Raw genomic sequence first — 17646 nt, 5'->3', positions numbered from 1 at the left:
CCATAAAAAGTGAGCGAAAGCCCAGAGGAGTGCAGCTGAAGGCTGTGCTTCTCTGGCAAAGTCAGTCTATGGTGTCTAAAGAGCAGCAAAAAGTTTGGGAGTGTACACATGGAGGGAAAATTACATATAATTATGAAATCTTTCCTAACACCTGGTGAACTGTAAGGAAACAGGCAGCCAGTCAAGAACCAGGCATGGACATTAGCAGGGGAGAGGGAAGGAAGAAGAGAAAAGGAAGGTCTTAAGAAGCTTCCGGACCTTAAGGAGATCTGGCTCAAGTCTGAGAGGGGCAGGGAGGCCATTCTAGAGGGAAGCACCTGTGAAGGAGAGAGATATACCATCACCCCACCCCCCACTCTCTGCTTGTAAAAAGCATCTGATCTGCAGGGAGTTAGAGTTAGACGACCGAAGGGTTCTAGCAGGGAAGTATTTAGGGAGAGATAGTTGGATGTAGAGGGGTCCTAGGCCCTAGAAATCCTTGTGGATGATGCAGAGGGTTTTGAACTTGATCCTCTCAGCAACCGGGAACCAGTGGAGAGATTTTAGGGCTGGAGTGGTGCGTTCCCTGTGCTTCAGGCCAAGGATAAGTCTTGCAGTCCTATTCTGGATTAGTTGTAGGGGGCGAAGGGAGGTGTTAGGCAGATTAAGGAAGAGGCTGTTGCAGTAGTCCAGCCTGGAGAGGACCAGAGCTCTGGAAACATTGAGTTTCTGGGGAAGGTGAGGAAAGTGCCTCTGAGGAGGTGAAACTGAAAGTGGGCTTTCGTGGCAAGGTCCATGATATGAAGAGAGAAGGAGAGAGAGGAGTCGAAGATGACACCAAGGTTTTTTGCCTCACAGGAGAGTGAGGGGAGGGGGCCGATGGCGGGCGCCCTGAGTGTGGGAGGGAGAGAGGGAGCAGGGGTCCCAATGAGAAGGATCTCTGTCTTACTGGCATTAAGACAGCGATCATTAGCAGTGCACCATGCCTGAATAGCAGACAGGCAATCGGGAATGAAAGAGGAAGAGGCAAAGGAGGGAAGCTTGAAGGAGAGCTGCGTGTCATCCGCATAACACTGGAAGTTAAGAGAGAAGGTGGAGATCAGATGGGCTCGGGGGGGGGGGCAGGTAGCTGTTGAAAAGCCAAGGCAAGAGGATGGAGCCATGAGCGACTTCACAGGTGGAGAGTGAGATGGTGAAGAGAAAAGGGCCACGTTGAACCTGGGAAGATCAGTCCGAGAGGAACGATGTTAACCAGTCCAGAGCCAGGTCTGTGATGTCAAGGGTTTCACTGAGCCGATTTATCAGGGTGGCATGATTGACCATATCAAAGGCAAAGGAAGGGTCAAGAAGGATGAGAACGGAAGGAGAGCTGGAATCGAGATTAGAGAGCAGGTCTTTCCAAGTGTTTAGGGGACCAGCTTCCGTGCCTCTGGCCGCTCTCAAGCCAGACTGGTGGTCGTGGAGACAGCCAACAGATTCAGTGAGATGGATGAGGTGGGAAATGGCCAGCTTCTCCAAGAGTTTGCCCAGGAAACTTACCATTCCAAGATGGCCTTCTGCTGTGCACTTTCAAAATTTCTGATCTGGGATCATTAAAATCGATTGACTGTATGGATTGCATAAAGGATAGGGTTCTATTTTCTATCCACAAACTCTGATAAAAGCCTATGGGGCTGAAACAAATCTTTTTTTGCTGATTTCTTGCACTATGAATTAAAGCAATTTATCTGTGAGTTTGCCTATAGCTGGTCTTTTGGAGTGCTGCCCCCCTATCTTGAGAGGCTTTCTTTTGCTTATGAATTTATATGTGCGCTGTAAATGTAATTGGTTATTTAAAATGCACGTAATACTCATAGGTTTCTAAGCGTGGACCAGGGGATCGAACCTGTGTTGCACCACTTCATCTTGCTTCCAGGGCAAGTGTGTTGCCCCTGAGCTATCCTCCTGAGACTGTCCGAGCATGTTGAGGCATGTTGGCGCAAGCATCTGCGTTATGCTGCATTTTGCTGCTTTTATTGGTTGCTGAGGCTCTGCGTGCATATAACACCAATAAAGCTATGGTGGGTTTAAAAAGGCTTGGGAAGAAAAAAGTAGGATAATCCATTTGAGCCAAGCCACATATGCCACAAGTCAGCCAGTAGCCATCGCTGGAAGTTCATCTCCAGTTGTGAGCCATATAAGCAAGGTATTGGGGGGTATGCAAATTAGCCCAAATGTAAACCTTTTGCTCCATGCAGGACATTGTCTTTATCTTACAGAGCTCTCTACTTTATACATAGCTTTATCATCCCAAGACAGAAAACTACGTATTACGTAGCGTTGTGGCATGTGTGACTTGATTCAAATAGATTATCCTACACGTATATATTTATATGACACTCTCTTCTAGCATGCATTACAGGATTGTTACCCTCACCACCTCTACAAAGGGCTGGGTAGGACGACCCTCTGTGTTCCTCATCATTGACTGTATCACTCTCATAATTCCTAATAGTCATCAGGGAGCTTTACTTTGTACTTACTGATTGTATACATTGGGCTGATGAAGGAGAGACTTTGAAACTTTGTAACAAAATAAATGTGTTTCTTTTTCTTTTGCACAGGAGATCTGTCACAATCTAGGAGTATGCTATGTTTTTCTTAAGGAGCTCAGCAAGGTAATGTGCAGCGGTGACCAGTGAAGTTAATGTGTTGGCAGATTTACTTTGACACTAGCCAACTAATCCTCAGCCCCACTCTGCCTGCCTGAATTCATGCAAAGAGGTTGAAATAGCAGAGGCCCCTCCTCAAAGTAGGTTTTTGCAATGAAGAACTTGGCAGTTAGTGGTACCTTTCCTATGCAGACCAAGCAACATGAGCGATGACTAGTTCTATCACTATAGTGTTATGTATTTGGAGTTATTTGTGAGGACCATGTCAAGGAATTATGTTTATTCTTTAAATTGAAAAAAAAAAATGGTGTGATTATGTTTGAACTGTAACCTATTAAATGGATAGTCCGTGTTCATTCTGCTGTATTTGAGATATTGTTATTTAATACAAATATTTTCTGGTAGTGTTGTGGTATTGCAGAAGACTGGTGTGGGGCTAAGCAGTAAACGACAAACATGAATGCGCCAAGAGTTCATTCACAGTGCCTCCTCGAGCAGTCTTGTCCTATCAGTTCTAAGTGTTTAGGTAGCATCTCTTTAGAGGTTTTCCATTCGTGGATGCAGCAACAATGGGGAAAGCAGTAACACTTGCTTCTTATTTGGATTTAGGTTCTGTCACCCATTAGGAGGCAGACTCCAAACTTGGTTACTCATGATCTTAATTCTTGATTTACTTTTCTCTTAATCTTCTCTCCAACCCAACCCTTACTAAGAGTTCTCATCTTATATAGTCTAGCAAAGAATTTCTGTTACAGTGCACAAGGGCAAGAGGGAAACAAGAGATGGCTGTATCTCTAGGGGGCAGAAGCTCACAGTCCATTCTTTTATAAGATCAGGGCAAGATGCTCTGCATTATTCTGTATGGTTCAAAGGTCCTTGGGCTTTATAGTGGCCTCCACTTCTTGTTGCCAGACCTTTCTTGCAATGCAGCCATTTGATGTTAAGATGTTTTGACCGTCCTCTTGGACTAATAGTTTGCAGGCACCACCCTTAGCACTGTGAGTCTTCGTGACAAGGTTCTGGCATCAACATTTGTAAAGTCATTGGACCCAGGGGGCCAATGTCTTTATACAAGGCACTATCATGTTTTCCCCTCCACTCCCTCCACCTTGTTAAGTACTCAATGGTCCAGCCTTTCATGGGCCTCAACACATGCTAACCTTACAGGGTACACCGAGTGAACCTACCAGGGTGCTTTGGGTTTTCAGTGCCACAACCTCCAGATCACCTTCTGGGCCCAAGTTGAGATATGGACTTCTGGGCTTTGTATTTACTCCTGCCTTAGTGGTTATTTTTCCATAAATTATCATTTTCTCTTCTTCGTCACCTCACACTTCTTTATCTCTTTTGGGTACATTATTACTCTCCACTCAATCCCCCACCTAGTTTTACACTCCTGCTCCTCTTTGGGTTCTGCATGCCATACCCTTCTATGTCAACCCCGCCTCGGGTGCTCCTAGATTTCTGCTCGTCTCCTATTCTTGCCTTTCTTCAGTGCCTTTTCATTATCTCTTCCATTCAACCACCCTCTATTGTCTTTGGTTATTATATTTTGCCTCCTTCTAGTTCACCCTTTTCTAGTGCTTACATCCATTCTGCACTTGTTTTCCTGCCAGGACTTCTCTCTTTCGAGTTCCTTTCATCGCTGCTGCCTCAGATGGTTTTCTTTTCTTTATCATCTTTACACTCATTCCCTGTTCCAACTGGGTCTGTCTCATTTCTCCCTTCTACTTACATCCTTCATTCAGGCTTGGGTTTCTCTTTCCTTCCTGCGTGCTTCTAACTTCCTGGATCTTCCTTCTTCCCTCTTGATTCTGGATTCCTCCTGTCCCTGATTTCTCCTGTTCCCTCTCTGTGGTTGTTCCTTAATTTTCCTTCTAGATACTCTGCCTTTTCTCCAACCTATTCCCTCTCCTTATTCAGACAGTCAACGCGTCTTAAGAAAGACATACTTCATAAAAGGGATATACTACACAAAATGAAATATGCTAATGTCACAATTCCCTAAAAACACAGATAACACTACCAACACCAAACCAGCCTGTACCAGGCAACTGGTTCGTGCTGACAGCACCTGTTCTGCAAAATGCAGAACAGCCATGGCAACCTATCTGTTGGGGAGCGTGAAGAGATAAACAAGGCTACTCTGATACTCCCCAGGCACACATTTCTTAAGTTTGGAAGGTTGAGTTTCTGTCTTATCAATGCCTATGTTGGACAGCAGAAAAGAACATTAGTAGTTCTCTATCGTACTCTAGCACATACAGGTAGGATTAAACAAGGTAGATTCCAACTCCGAGCCTCGACACTTTTCTATCCCATGAAATAATGGGAGAATGTTAGCCATCAACATAGCATGTTCTGCAGGCTTCTTGAACAAACCCAGGTAGGATTGGGTTGAGCGGTAATGTGGCAGTAATAGTGTTACCGTCGCATTTTTGCCACGCTGCCCAACAGCTAATGAGGCCCTAGGTCTCTTATGTATCAGTTCAAATGAACTATATCTGTAGCGGTATTAGGTGCAACAAACCTGCAAAGCCTTCACCATAACATTGAGGCTAATGACACTGGGGTAGGTGCAGTATAATTATATTACTCCCTCTTGTGTGTCTCTTAAAACACAGATGTATCTGTGGCATACTAAAAATGTTGGTTGACTGTTTTCAGCAAATTAAATTGATTTATGACCGCTTTCTTTAGTAGCCCTAATTTCTCAAGTAGAAAGAGGTATTGCTGGAGATTTGAAACCAGTAGCGTAAAAATGTTTTCAATCTATTTCACCATTCAAATTGCGAGGCTGCTTTTTCTTTTTTCCCACGATTGGTTGCTACCATGTGATTTCAATTGCAAAGCATCTGGGCAACCAGCATCAGTAATCTGCAGACATTGCCCGATTTTAAAAGGTCTCTTCGCAGTAGTTGTTTTATTATTGGCCATGTTCGGTTTTTCCCATACCTGCATGGTAAACAACATTAATGCAGTCTCAGTCTCACGGTAGGTTCGGACTGCGTTCTATTCAGTTTCCTGTTGAGACAGAATTCCTGGTTTTGGGGATTCTAGAGACATTTCCTAGGACCCCTCAACGTTTTGCTTTTTTGCTTCCCCCATCTACATTTTAGAGCATCGACTTGTTTTGGTGGATAGAAGAACTTCTCCTCAAGTCCTCTTTTAATTGCCACCCTTTTTGCATTACTTAAGGTATATAGTATTGGGTTGCCCCATGAAGCACCTGTGAGAAACCCGAGGGTGTCTCCCTGTCTAGTCCCTAGGGATCTGTCATCCAGGTGGCTGGGACACGGCCATCGCTTTTGGATCCAGTTCCTGGGGGTGGACCAGTGCGGGAGGATCACCTGGATGGGGGGGTCCGTGGGAGATTGACACAGATGGGTGAGATGCGGTATCCCCCTTCTTTAAACACCTTTTCCCCATCCTACCACGTAGGATATTCCAAAACACTGCCCCTGCCCTTCTCCTATCTTTTCTAACTGCTTCTCTATCAACTATCCTGCTCTCCTCACTAAATCTGGTAGGAATTTAGAGCATCGACTTGTTTTGGTGGACAGAAGAACTTCTCCTCAAGTCCTCTTTTAATTGCTACCCTTTTTGCATTACTTAAGGTATATAGTATTGGGTTGCCCCATGAAGCACCTGTGAGAAACCCGAGGGTGTCTCCCTGTCTAGTCCCCAGGGATCTGTCATCCAGGTGGCCGGGACACGGCCATCGCTTTTGGATCCAGTTCCTGGGGGTGGACCAGTGCGGGAGGATCACCTGGATGGGGGGGTCCGTGGGAGATTGACACAGATGGGTGAGATGCGGTATCCCCCTTCTTTAAACACCTTTTCCCCATCCTACCACGTAGGATATTCCAAAACACTGCCCCTGGCCTTCTCCTATCTTTTCTAACTGCTTCTCTATCAACTATCCTGCTCTCCTCACTAAATCTGGTAGGAAGAAGTTTAAAAAGGACATCCTTGTGTCCAACCCAGGCCTCCCTATCGCTGACACTTATACCAGTGCCTCCTCAGGCAGCCTTTCACCGACATCCTCTTTGTCATTCCCTGGCCAGATCTATGGACTCTACATATGGTCTCTGTGCTCTCTCCCTTCTCTACCTCTCCCATTAATGGTGGCACCCGGTGGGAGGCCCTCCTGGCCTCATGCCACTCCTCTAAGGTCATCATTGTTTACTTGAGTGGTGCCATCTTGGTCCAAGGCCCTCTAGCCAACCTTCTCCTCTTTGATAGACGCTTCCCGTGCCTCATCAATTTCCTTTCTTCTCCTGCTGTCCCCTCTCTCCCCTCCACGGCTTTCTCGCCTTCCCCTGCTGTCTCCTCATTGGCTACCTTGCCCTCTCCTCCTGCCTCATCTGCCCCTCCTGGGGCTTCTTCTACACCTATGCAGGGCGTACCTCTGATTTGTACCCCTCCCCGGAAGTCTTTTAAGGACGGCAACCTTCTCCATATTGCCACTCTAAACTCTTGCTCAGCTATCAAACACTCCTCTGACATCTGCTGAGATATGGTTCACGACCAGCTCTGTCACAAGCTTTGACAGTCTCCTCCCAGATGGCTACAAGATCCTCTCCGTGCCCAGATCCAACCGTACCGGAGGGGGTGTAGCCCTGATCTTCCCTGAGTGGATTCCTGCCTCTCTCATTTCTGCACAGGCCTACTCCTCTTTCAAATGCCTCGTCTGCAGGCTCTCTCTCTCTCTCTCTCCTGGCCATTCCCTTACTGTGGCTACCATCTAACGGCCACCTGGTCATATCTCCTCCTTTCTCTCTGAATGGGCAGACCTCTCTGCGTCCCTCCTGGTCTCCACCACTCAACTCCTCTTTCTTGGAGACTTGGAGTCCTCAGGCCAAGCCAACTCCAGCACTGCCACCTACCTTCTTGGTTATCCGACCCATGAAGCGTGTGTCAGTTGAGGCTTTCACCGCCATTTTCTCACCCCCCTCCTCCCTTGGCTGACTCAGACCCTGACACAGCTCTTTCCATGCTCCACTCTGCTATAACTGATACTCTCGATGTTCTTGCCCCGCCATGAGGATCTGCTTGAAGCCCAAAGCCAAGTGCAACTCTTGGTACAACTCAGACCTCGTCACCTTTAAACGCAAGTTCAGGGTAGCCGAGAGGAAATGGCATGCTTCCGGTACATCCTCTGACAAACTGGCTTGCCGCCTGCTCAAAAGGCAATACCGGCTCTCCGTCCGCAGCAAGAAGAGAGTCCTCATCCAAGCCTGCATCTCTGTGCCATCTAACAACTCGCCCGAACTCTTTAAAATCTGCATGGAACTGGCCAATCCTGCTGCAGTCTCTACTGCTCCTGTCCCTTCCCAGGTGCTCTGCACGGGCCTGGCTTCTCATTTCATCTCTAAAACTCAGGACATCCTGACCTCTCTCTCTCTTCCTCTCCCCCTGCTCCCTCTACTCTGTGCTCTTCCTCTTTCCCTTCTTCGGCCATCTCTCCTCCCTCCTTCTCTGCCTTTCCCCTGTTCTCCTCAGACAAGGTTTCTAGAGAAGTCCGATTTATGAAAGTCTCATCAAAACAGGTTCACCCCTGTTCCTCCAAAACCATCAAGGACCACATTTACACCCTGGCTCCTTCGCCACTAGAGTCTTACCCTCTGCCGACCCTTCCTGCCCGGCTAACTATCCTCCAATCTCCATCACTCCTTTCCTGGGCAAACTCCTGGAAAAGCTGGCCATCTCCCAGCTTAATCCCCACTCTGAATCTGTTGGTTGTATCCATGACCATCAGTCTGGCTTCAGAGCTGCCAGAAGAACGGAAACTGCTCTCCCGAACATCCGTGAAGACCTGCTCTCCAACCTCGATTCCAACACCCCCTGTGTCCTCATCTTACTTGATCTCTCTTCTGCCTTTGACACGGTCAACCATGCCATCCTGCTCAACCCGTCTCTGTGATAACCTGGGTATCACCGATCAGGCCCTGGCTTGGCTGACCTCCTTCCTGTCCGATCGACCCTCCCAGGTCCAACTTGGGTCCTTCCTCTCCTCTATCTCTATCTCTACCTGTGGTGTTCCCTCAGGGGTCTAACCTCTCTCCCTAGCTGTTCAACCAATACCTGGCACTTCTTGCTCACCGCATTGCTGCTCTCTGCCCCAACTTTCAGTGCTATGCGGATGACACTCAGCTCATTTTCAGGCTCCCTTCTGCCACCTCTTCTTCTTCTTCTCTCATCTCTGACTGTCTGTCCGCCATCCAGGAGTGGTGTGCCGCCAATGATCTCTACCTTAATGCCAGTAAGACCAAGATTCTCCTCATCAGCACACCAGCTCCCTCCTTTCCTGTCACTCTCTGGCCGGCCTCTCTTGGCCCTCTTCCTGCTCCCACCTTTGAGGCTAAAAACCTTGGGATCATCTTCGACTCGACACTTTCCTTCTCTCCTCACATGCACAAAATCTCTAAGAAGTCACACTACCAGCTGCATCTCCTCAGAGGTATTCTTCCTTTCCTCTCCTTCCCCCCAGAAACTCACAATATCCAGAGCTCTGGTTCTCTCTAGGCTGGACTACTGCAACAGCATTTTTTCTAAATCTGTCTGCCTCTACTCTCCACCCCCTGCAACTTATCCAAAACAGGAATGCAAGACTTATCCTTGGGCTCAAGCCCAGGGTTCGTATCTCCCCAGGACTGAAATCTCTGCATCGCCTCCAACTCCCTCAGGGTTAGTCGCTTCTCCAAGCAACGGGTTGGTGGTAGATCTTTCTTCTGCTGGGGCCTCCCTCTGGAACAGCCTCCCTGCCTCTCTGAAATTTGAGGACAACCATCTCCGGTTCTGAAAGGACCTCAAGACCTTCCTCTTTGCTTCTGCTTTCTCTCCTCCTCTCCCCTGCTGATCTCCCAGCTGAATATGTAATTGCACTGGTTACCTGGCTACCCTCTGATCCTAGGCCTAGGTCCCCTGCCCGCCAGTTGCACACCTGCACTGCCCCCTGGGCAACCCTTGCACTCAGGGACTGTTTCTGCATGCCTACAGCCCCTACTCGCACTTGACACCTGATGTCTGCACTTACGCTTGCACTGGCCTCCAGCTGGCCGCATTTTATTTATTGCCTTTACTTACTGTTATCCTATGTACTGCACTGCCCCCCTTCCCCTGCACTTTTCCCCTTCCCCCCTCCCCTGCACTTGCGCAATCTCAATGTCACCTGACCCAGTAGGATCTCTATCTGTCTTCCCGCTGTTTTCCCTCCCTTTCCTCGTCGCGCCTTGAGACACTTGTGTATAGGCGCATTATAAATGCCATATCATATTAAACACTTTCGCACAACACGAAAGACAACGCACTACCACCGTTACCTGACATGTCCCAATACAAGGGTCAGGCAAAGTCAGGCAATTGACCAGAATCGCACACACCTGACAGCCCTTTTCCTTCCCCGCAGGGATAAAAGGTGGAGCACGACAGCACACTACGAGCAAGGCAGACCGCACGACGTGAGAGCTAACTCAGCACAGCAGTTCAAGATGAGTAGAAAGACTGCGCAAGTCGAGAGTATACCAAGGGGAGAAGTGACCTAGCCCTTATAGACAGAGACCTGTGAAGCCTCAAGAGAAGGAATTGTAAGACTGTGAACAATAGCCAGCGTGTGTTGCAGCAGATGTCAACGTTGCCCACGCGCCTCCTCCGCTGACAGCCAAGCCGGGGAAAGAAGCATGGCCCAATGGTACCGGCTTTGACTCTACAGACAAGAAAGCAAAGCAGTTCATCACAGCCGGTTAGTCGAAGGGAGAGCTGATAAAGAAACTGAACTGTGTTGAACGAAAGTAGCAGGCAGCTAGTTGAACTTTGAATAAACAAAGAACTGTTGGTAAAAGAATTGTGGAAAGCCAGCATAGCAGAATCAAACACCATGTGCGTGTTCACTCGGGAAACGCTAGGTGATTACCCCGCTATTGAACTACACTTAAAAGTGAACCCAGAGGAGGGATGTCCACATTCAACTGTTTTGCAAAAGTGGAAAAGAGTGAACCCTAAGGAGGGAGGCTGGCGATAGAAAAGGGGTCCGAACCTGAAAGAGGGAGCTCCAGGGGTGGAAAGTCACCACCCAAAGTAAAGTTTGTTGAGAAAGGAACTTTTTGATTGATTTGTCGAATATGACTGTGAGAGGTCTGTGCCCGGAAGAGGGGGACCCAGGGGTGAGACCTTCACCCAAAGCTATACGTGGAACAGAACTTTTTGTGTGTTGAAAATATCAGGCCCTCGAAGGCAAGAAACTTTTTTATTGAAAAGAGACTTTTAACCATCAAAGAACATGATAGCTGGATAGCAACTGTCGACTCGTGCTGGGAAAGCTAGAGTGTGTGCTGTGCTCAGGAGACCCACCTTGTCCCGTGCTGAAAAAGTGGGGAAGGGAGACTGCTGGCAATCACATCCTGAATTTTTTTTTTTATAACTCTGTTTATTTGGGTTTCAACAACAAAACATCATAAACATAGGCATTCATCAAGAGAATGTTGGCAATATTGGTAATAGCACGTAGCAAGGACATATGAGTATCTTGGTTATATTCGAGAGACAGAAAAACGGATGGCAGTTCTGGCTATGTAATATGTCCCTGGATGAGAAGAGGGAAGAAGTGAGATTGAGTCTGTCGAGCCCCAGGTTGCAGCGATCAGCCGTTTCGCTGCTCCCAGTGCCACTGCTAGGAATGACTTCATGTTTAGTGAGGTCTACCTCTCCCCAGATTCCCAGGAGTGTCATTTTGGGGTCTTTCGGGATTGATGTTCCTAGTATGCTGGAGATCGTATTGATGCATTCATCCCAGAAGGTTTGCAGCACCTCGCAGGCCCAGATCATGTGAAAAAAGGTACCTGTTTCCCGCCTGCATCGGAGGCATGTCTCATCTCCGGTCCCTCCCCATCTGGCAAGATCTGTGCGGCGGTAGTAGGAGCGGTGGAGTATTCTAAGTTGTATCACTCTGAGTTTGGCTTCAATACCTATTTCTCGGGGGAACATCAACACGTCTACCCAGTCTTCCGGTTCCCTGTTGCCCAGATCCCTTTCCCATCTCTCTTTCAGTTTAGTGAGTTCTTTGGTTCCAAAGGAATTAAGGGCTTGGTAGAGCGTGGAGGTGACTTCAAAGGAAATGCATTGCGGAAGAAGGCTGGTCTCTAGGGGGGAGCAGGGAGGTATGGCGGTTATGTCTGGGAACTGGGTGCGTATGGCGTGGGCCAGCTGTGCATGTTGGAACCGGTCCATTGGTGTCAGACCAAATTTGTCATGAAGAGTATCAAACTCTAGTATGCGTCCTTCTTGGATCACGTGTGCCATTGTGGTTATCCCTCACCTTTCCCAGTTATCGAAACAGCCCATTCTCTGTATTTCCGGGAGGTGTGTGTTGTACCATATTGGTTGGGCTAGTGTTGGTTTTGTTCCCCAGCCGATATGTTTATGCGCTTCCCTCCAGGCATGGCAGATGTGGAATGTCATTCTTGGCATTTTTGAGGTTCGTCTTCTGGTGGCGTATAGGGCCTGGAGGGGTGGTACAGGATGCATGGCCTCGGTTTCAATGCGGATATGTGGTAATGTGGCTTTGGCATGTAGCCATTCATTTACCACTCCTCTCTGTGTTGCTAAATAGTACATGCGTATGCATGGTAGTCCGATGCCTCCCTCCCATACAGAGCGTTGGAGTGTAGTGAGAGCGATTCTGGGTTGTTCCCCCCCCTAAAGCAGTGTGCGTAGGGTCCTGTCTATGCCTGCAAAGGTTTCATGGGGGATGGAGAGCGGAGCATTTTGTAAAATGTACAGGAGTCTGGGAAGTGTCATCATTTTAAATAAAGCTGCCCTGCCCATTAGCGACAGGGGGAGCGACTGCCAGTGGGAGACATCCTTGCTGAATCTGTCTAGTACAGGTTGTAGGTTGAGCTGGAAGTATCTGTCTAGGGTCGGGCCAATGCGTATCCCTAGGTATGAGAATTCTCTAATGCTGACGTGGTAAGGGCAGGTCTCGGGGATCGCGAGGTCGCCACCCTGAATCGGGAAGTAGATCGTTTTTTGTTTGTTTACCTTCAGTCCGGCAAAGTTTTGATATTCCTTGAGGGTGTGGGACACAATCGGACATGAGGTGAGAGGGTTGCTAAGATATATGAGGAGGTCATCTGCGTATAGCGAGAGGCGATCTTCCCCTCCCCCTGGCCAGGTGAATTCGGACCAGTATTTATCCGATCAGAGTTTGATCGCTAGCAAGAATAGGAGGGGGGAGAAGGGGCAGCCCTGTCTAGTCCTGCGGCCCAGTGGAAATAGTCTAGAGGACTTGCCATTCACTCTTACGGTTGCCTCCGGGGATGCGTATAGGAGTCTAACCCAGGAGATGAAGTCTCGCCCAAAGTTCATCCGGGCCATGATTTCCCACAGGGCCTCCCACCCAACTGAGTCAAATGCTTTTTCAAAATCAACTGCCAGGAGGGCCAGTGGACATGGTATCTCCGGGTCCTTGCCGAGGGCAAGTTGGACTCTACATAGGTTCATGCAGGTAGACTTGTTGGGCATGAACCTGCATTGATCTGGGTGGACGAGGGATTCTATCACTTTGAGTAGCCTATTAGCCAGTACCTTGGCAAGGACCTTGGCCTCTCAATTGATCAGCGAGATGGGGCGATAGGAGGCACATTCTTCTGGCGTTTTCCCGTCATTAGGTATGACCAATATGCACGTCCAGGTCCAGGGGGAGTGCACCTTGTTCTTTACTTCGGAGAAACATGCAGTGCATGTGTCCGGTTAGTGTGGTGCTAAGGCATTTCCAGGTCTCCACTGGGAACCCATTGGGGCCTGGGGTCTTTCCGGCGTGAAGCTGTGCGAGGGCCTCTTGCACTTCGTTTTCGGTGATAGTAACCTCCCGGAGGTCTGTTTGTTGTGTTGATAGTCTCGGGACCTCGATCCGGTCGAGGAATTTGGAAGGAGCGGGCGTGGGGTTCCTTATAGGTGGGGCATAGAGTTTTTCGTAAAAGCAGCCAAATGCCTCTGCTATGTCGGAGTCTGCTGTTAGTATTTCCCCTGTAGATGATCGGATAGCCCGCACATAGCCTTTTGTTTGCTTGCGTATCTCCAGCCAGGCTAGAGTTTTATTTGCCTTGTCCCCTTTCTCGTAGATTTGGCTTAGAACCAGCCGATGGGCTGTCTATGCATTATCCAGGGCTATGTTGCTATGGGCTTCTTGGGTCGTTATCAGGGCCTCCTTTGTGATTTGGGTTCCTTGCGCAAGGAATTGTTCCTCACATTCAGATACTCGCTTTTTGGCGTCCACAATCACTTGGGTGTGTCATTTGTGGTGGGTAGACACTGCGGCTATGGCTTCTCCGCGGAGGACTGTTTTATACGCCTCCCATATCAAGATTGAGCATTCTACTGAGTCTTCATTTATTTAAAAGTATTCCGTGGTCTTTTTCTCTAGTTCTTCTGCAATTTCGGGGGGGCCTCAGGTGGTAAGTATTTAGGCGCCAGATGGCATCTGAGCGGTGGTGGGCATTTTTTATGGTTATGAGGAGCAGGGAATGATCCGAGATGCCTCTTGCCAGAAACTCTGTGGATATTAGTCTATGGGACATGTTGCAGGGGATGAAGGTATAGTCAATTCTCAAATGTTTTGTGTGCATTGGAGTAGAATGAGAATCCAGCGTCAGTGTCATGTAGTGATCGCCAGGTGTCGGATAGTCCTAGTGTCTCGGCAAAAGTACACAGAAAGGTCGAGGCGTGTCGGGTTCTGTTTCTTCTATGGGATCTATCAGCTGTGAAGTTCATCATTTCGTTAAAGTCCCCCCTGAGGGCCCACAGGTCCGCCTCTTCCTCTAGCATTACATTGTGTAGCTCGTCAAGGAGTTCCTTCGTGAGTGTGGGTGGAGCGTAGGCCGCGATGAGGCCCCATCGTTCTCCCCAGATGTCGGCGAGCAGCACCACAAATCGGCCGCGCGGGTCGGACCGTATTTTCCTGATCCGTAGGGCCACCCGTTTGTGAATGAGTATCATTGTGCCTCTGGCACCTTTTGTGAACCCTGCTTGATATGTATGTGGGTAGTTGGACCTTTTGAAGAAGGCGTTGCCGGTTCCGATCAAGTGAGTTTCCATGAGGAGGGCTATATCTGGTGAGTATCGGTTGAGGTATTGGAGCACCAATCTGCGTTTCACACAGGAACCAAGGCCATTGACATTCCAGGTCAGTAGGGATAGTTTATCGGTGTTTGTCCTGGATGCCGCGGGTCTCGTTTTGAGGCATCTGAGAGGATCTCTTGTCTTGGTGGCCTCTTGGTCCGTGTGTTGTGGTTTCTCGATCTTTGTTTGGTGTTTTCCGTATCTAGGTCCGTCACCGCCAATGGATACTGTGTGTGTCTCTTGCAAGGGGATATCTGAAGGCTGCCCTGCCGCTGTGTGTTTTGAAACTGGGTATTGTGTGTGTCTCGAATCCAGCAGATGGAGTGCTTGTCTTTCCTGCATCGAAAGGGATGGCTATCTTGCCATCTTGTTCTGCGGTTCTGGTTGCCAACTCCCGTGAAACTCCCCCCACCCTGCACTCCCCCCCCCGCCCTCCCCACCCCAACTGGAAGCACCTGTCGCCCAAACATGGAACTTAAACTATGACACTTCTTTGGAAATTATGTGAAGGAGGGGACGTTCGTTTTGTGTCTTCTCCGCCTGAGCCACCCGGCCTTGAGGTTCCTTCTTACTTCTTGTGTGCCTGTTTCTGTGTGGCTGGGTTGTCATGTGGGCCCCTTCTTCCCCCCTATCTCGGCCAGCTCGTCCATCTCCCTCAGTGGTGTGGATTGTTCAGGGAGTTGGTGGGTACCCTCGTCGGTCTTGCGGGGTGTGTTTCTTCTCGGGGTGTCGGGGCGTGGGACCGAGAGCCCCTTTGTTTCAAGCCATTCCCAGGTCTCCCAGAGGTTGTGGAACACTTGGACCACACCTTTGTAGTAGACTTTGAAAGTTGCTGGGAAAAATAGCGCATATTTAATGCTCAGGGACGTCCGCTTCTTTTTGACAGAGTCATAAGATTGCTGTGACTTCTGGACTTCCCTTGTGTAGTCGGGGAAGAAACCAATCCGGTTGCCATTGTAGGTGACTGGGCCTGTCGCTCTCGCCATCTGGAGGAGTGTGTCTCAGTCTCTATAGTTCATGAGTTTAGCGATCACTGTACGCGGGGGGCCCCGGGAACAGGTTTGCCCGTCGGGACCCTATATGCTCTCAATGGAGAAGAATTTTGAAAGTTTATTCGGGGCCATCAAATCTGCTAACCAGTCCTCCAGGAAGAGTTCCATGGAGAGTCCCTCTTCTTTCTCGGGTAGACCGAGAATGCGGAGGTTGTTGCGGCGGGATCTTCCCTCGCTGTCCTCGGCTCTGTACTCCAAGAGGGTGATTTTTCGTTCCATTTGTTCCAAACGGTCACCTAGGTTTTTAACAGTGTCTTTAGTATCGGATATTCTTTGTTCCGTATCTCCTACCCTAGAGGTTAGATTCCTCAGGTCCTGTCTCAGGAACAACACCTCGGAGGTTAGACAGTCAGTTTTTGCCTCCACCGAGGTCCAGGAGTCACTGATGGCTGCCATGATGTTCGTAAGCGAGCCCGTACCGGGCCCGCACCTCCGCTCATAGTGACTTCCTCTCTCTTGATTGTCGGCCCAGAGAGCCCCGCTGGGGTATTTGTTGTGTATTTGTCTATTTTGTTCTGTACGACCCCTCTGCCGGGTTCCACATCTGCTTGCGCTATGGTCTCTGCTTGTCTTCTGTGAGCAGAGGGTCCCCTGCACGGGGTGTGTGTTCTTTGCGCTGACGGGTTTTTCGGTGTACCCCTCTCCGGGTTATTTGTGAGGCTGTGGGTTGTTATATTTGAAAGAGTTTGTTAGCCCGTGTTCACAGGGGATCAGGTGTGTATTGCTTTTTATTCCCCTGTCTGGTGTAGCATATGCCTCAAGTTCCATGCCTTTCCGGGGTTCAAGCCCCGTGTTTTACTAGGGTGGGGTGGTCTCCGTCCTCATGGGGTGCAGTAGTATCCAGTCGGCGGGGCCCATCCACCCCCTCCTCCGTTGCCCGCAGGTACAGCCCGTCCTGGGACCCACCCCCGTCAGTGCCAGTTATGGCAGTGGGCACCCCTCAGACCGGGCGCCCCACCGCTCGCTCACAGCGCACACGGCAGTCGCCGGGGAAGGGGGGGGGACTTCGCAATAGGTGCAGATTATCTGGCTGTAACCTTGTTTTTGTAGGGTCTGGGGTGCCAGTTATTATGGCTGGGCTGCGTGTTTAGGGTCACCACCAGCAGTCGCCACCAGCAGTAGATGTTCGGGCTCTGCAGGTTGTTGACCGCTGTTGCTTCAGGTTACAGATTTCAGGTATGACCCTTGCGGTTGGTTAGGGGTTTGCAGGGGGTGGGTGCTTACCACACAGTTCTGTGCTCACTAGTGTTTGCGGCCCGTGTGCAGTCTATTTGTTATGCAGTGAGCCCATCTGGGATCGTGATGCACTAGGCTTTTGTGTATTGTGGCAGCCCAATATGTCTCTTCTCTCCCTCGGGAGCTTCAGTGCAGGTGCACTGCCGTGGCGAAGGCTCCAGGAGTTCTCAAGGCGGGAGTGCAGGCTGTCCCCGGTCTGGGCTAGTGCTGCAATTTTATGCTGCCGTTTGCGTGCCCCCTCTGGTGGGTGGATGGCCCCGGATAGGACCAACCTTATGTGCGGTCGTGACCCAGCCGATCCGGGTCTTCCCAGGTCTTCAGATGTTTCTCCCCGTGGGCGTCACCTGTCCCAGATGGGTCGTTTCCCTCACCGCGGGTGCCCCTCACCCCGGCCCGCCCAGCTGCTCGCACACAGCAGGCGCCGGGGGAGGAGGCGGTCAGCGCGGGGGTTGTGTTGTCTGCCCGCGCCCGCTCCCCCCAGCTCACCTTACTTCTCTGCGGTGCGGTCCCTCTAATACTGGCCGGCGGGTTCTCCAGTATGGTCTGGCTTCCAAGGCTGCTGTCTCGGGACCTGTAGGTGACAGGCTCTATTCCACGGGGCGCGGCACCAG

The 17646-nt window shown here is 49.7% G+C and overlaps 1 protein-coding gene across 2 annotated transcripts in view; it reads left to right on the top strand.

The window, feature by feature from the left end:
- BBS4 (Bardet-Biedl syndrome 4) overlaps positions 1–17646 on the top strand; it is a 614420-nt gene that overhangs the window by 277747 nt on the left and 319027 nt on the right. For both annotated transcript variants that reach the window (XM_069624617.1, XM_069624616.1), the window contains exon 7: positions 2583–2636. In XM_069624617.1, coding sequence (XP_069480718.1) covers positions 2583–2636 — 54 coding nt within the window. The remainder of the gene's footprint in view (positions 1–2582; positions 2637–17646) is intronic.

Source organism: Ambystoma mexicanum, chromosome 11, assembly GCF_040938575.1.
Source record: "Ambystoma mexicanum isolate Mex_15411 chromosome 11, UKY_AmexF1_1, whole genome shotgun sequence".
NCBI classification, from domain to species: domain Eukaryota; kingdom Metazoa; phylum Chordata; class Amphibia; order Caudata; family Ambystomatidae; genus Ambystoma; species Ambystoma mexicanum.
Note: the sequence above shows the minus strand (reverse complement) of the source record. Positions and strands in the feature narration are given on the sequence as shown.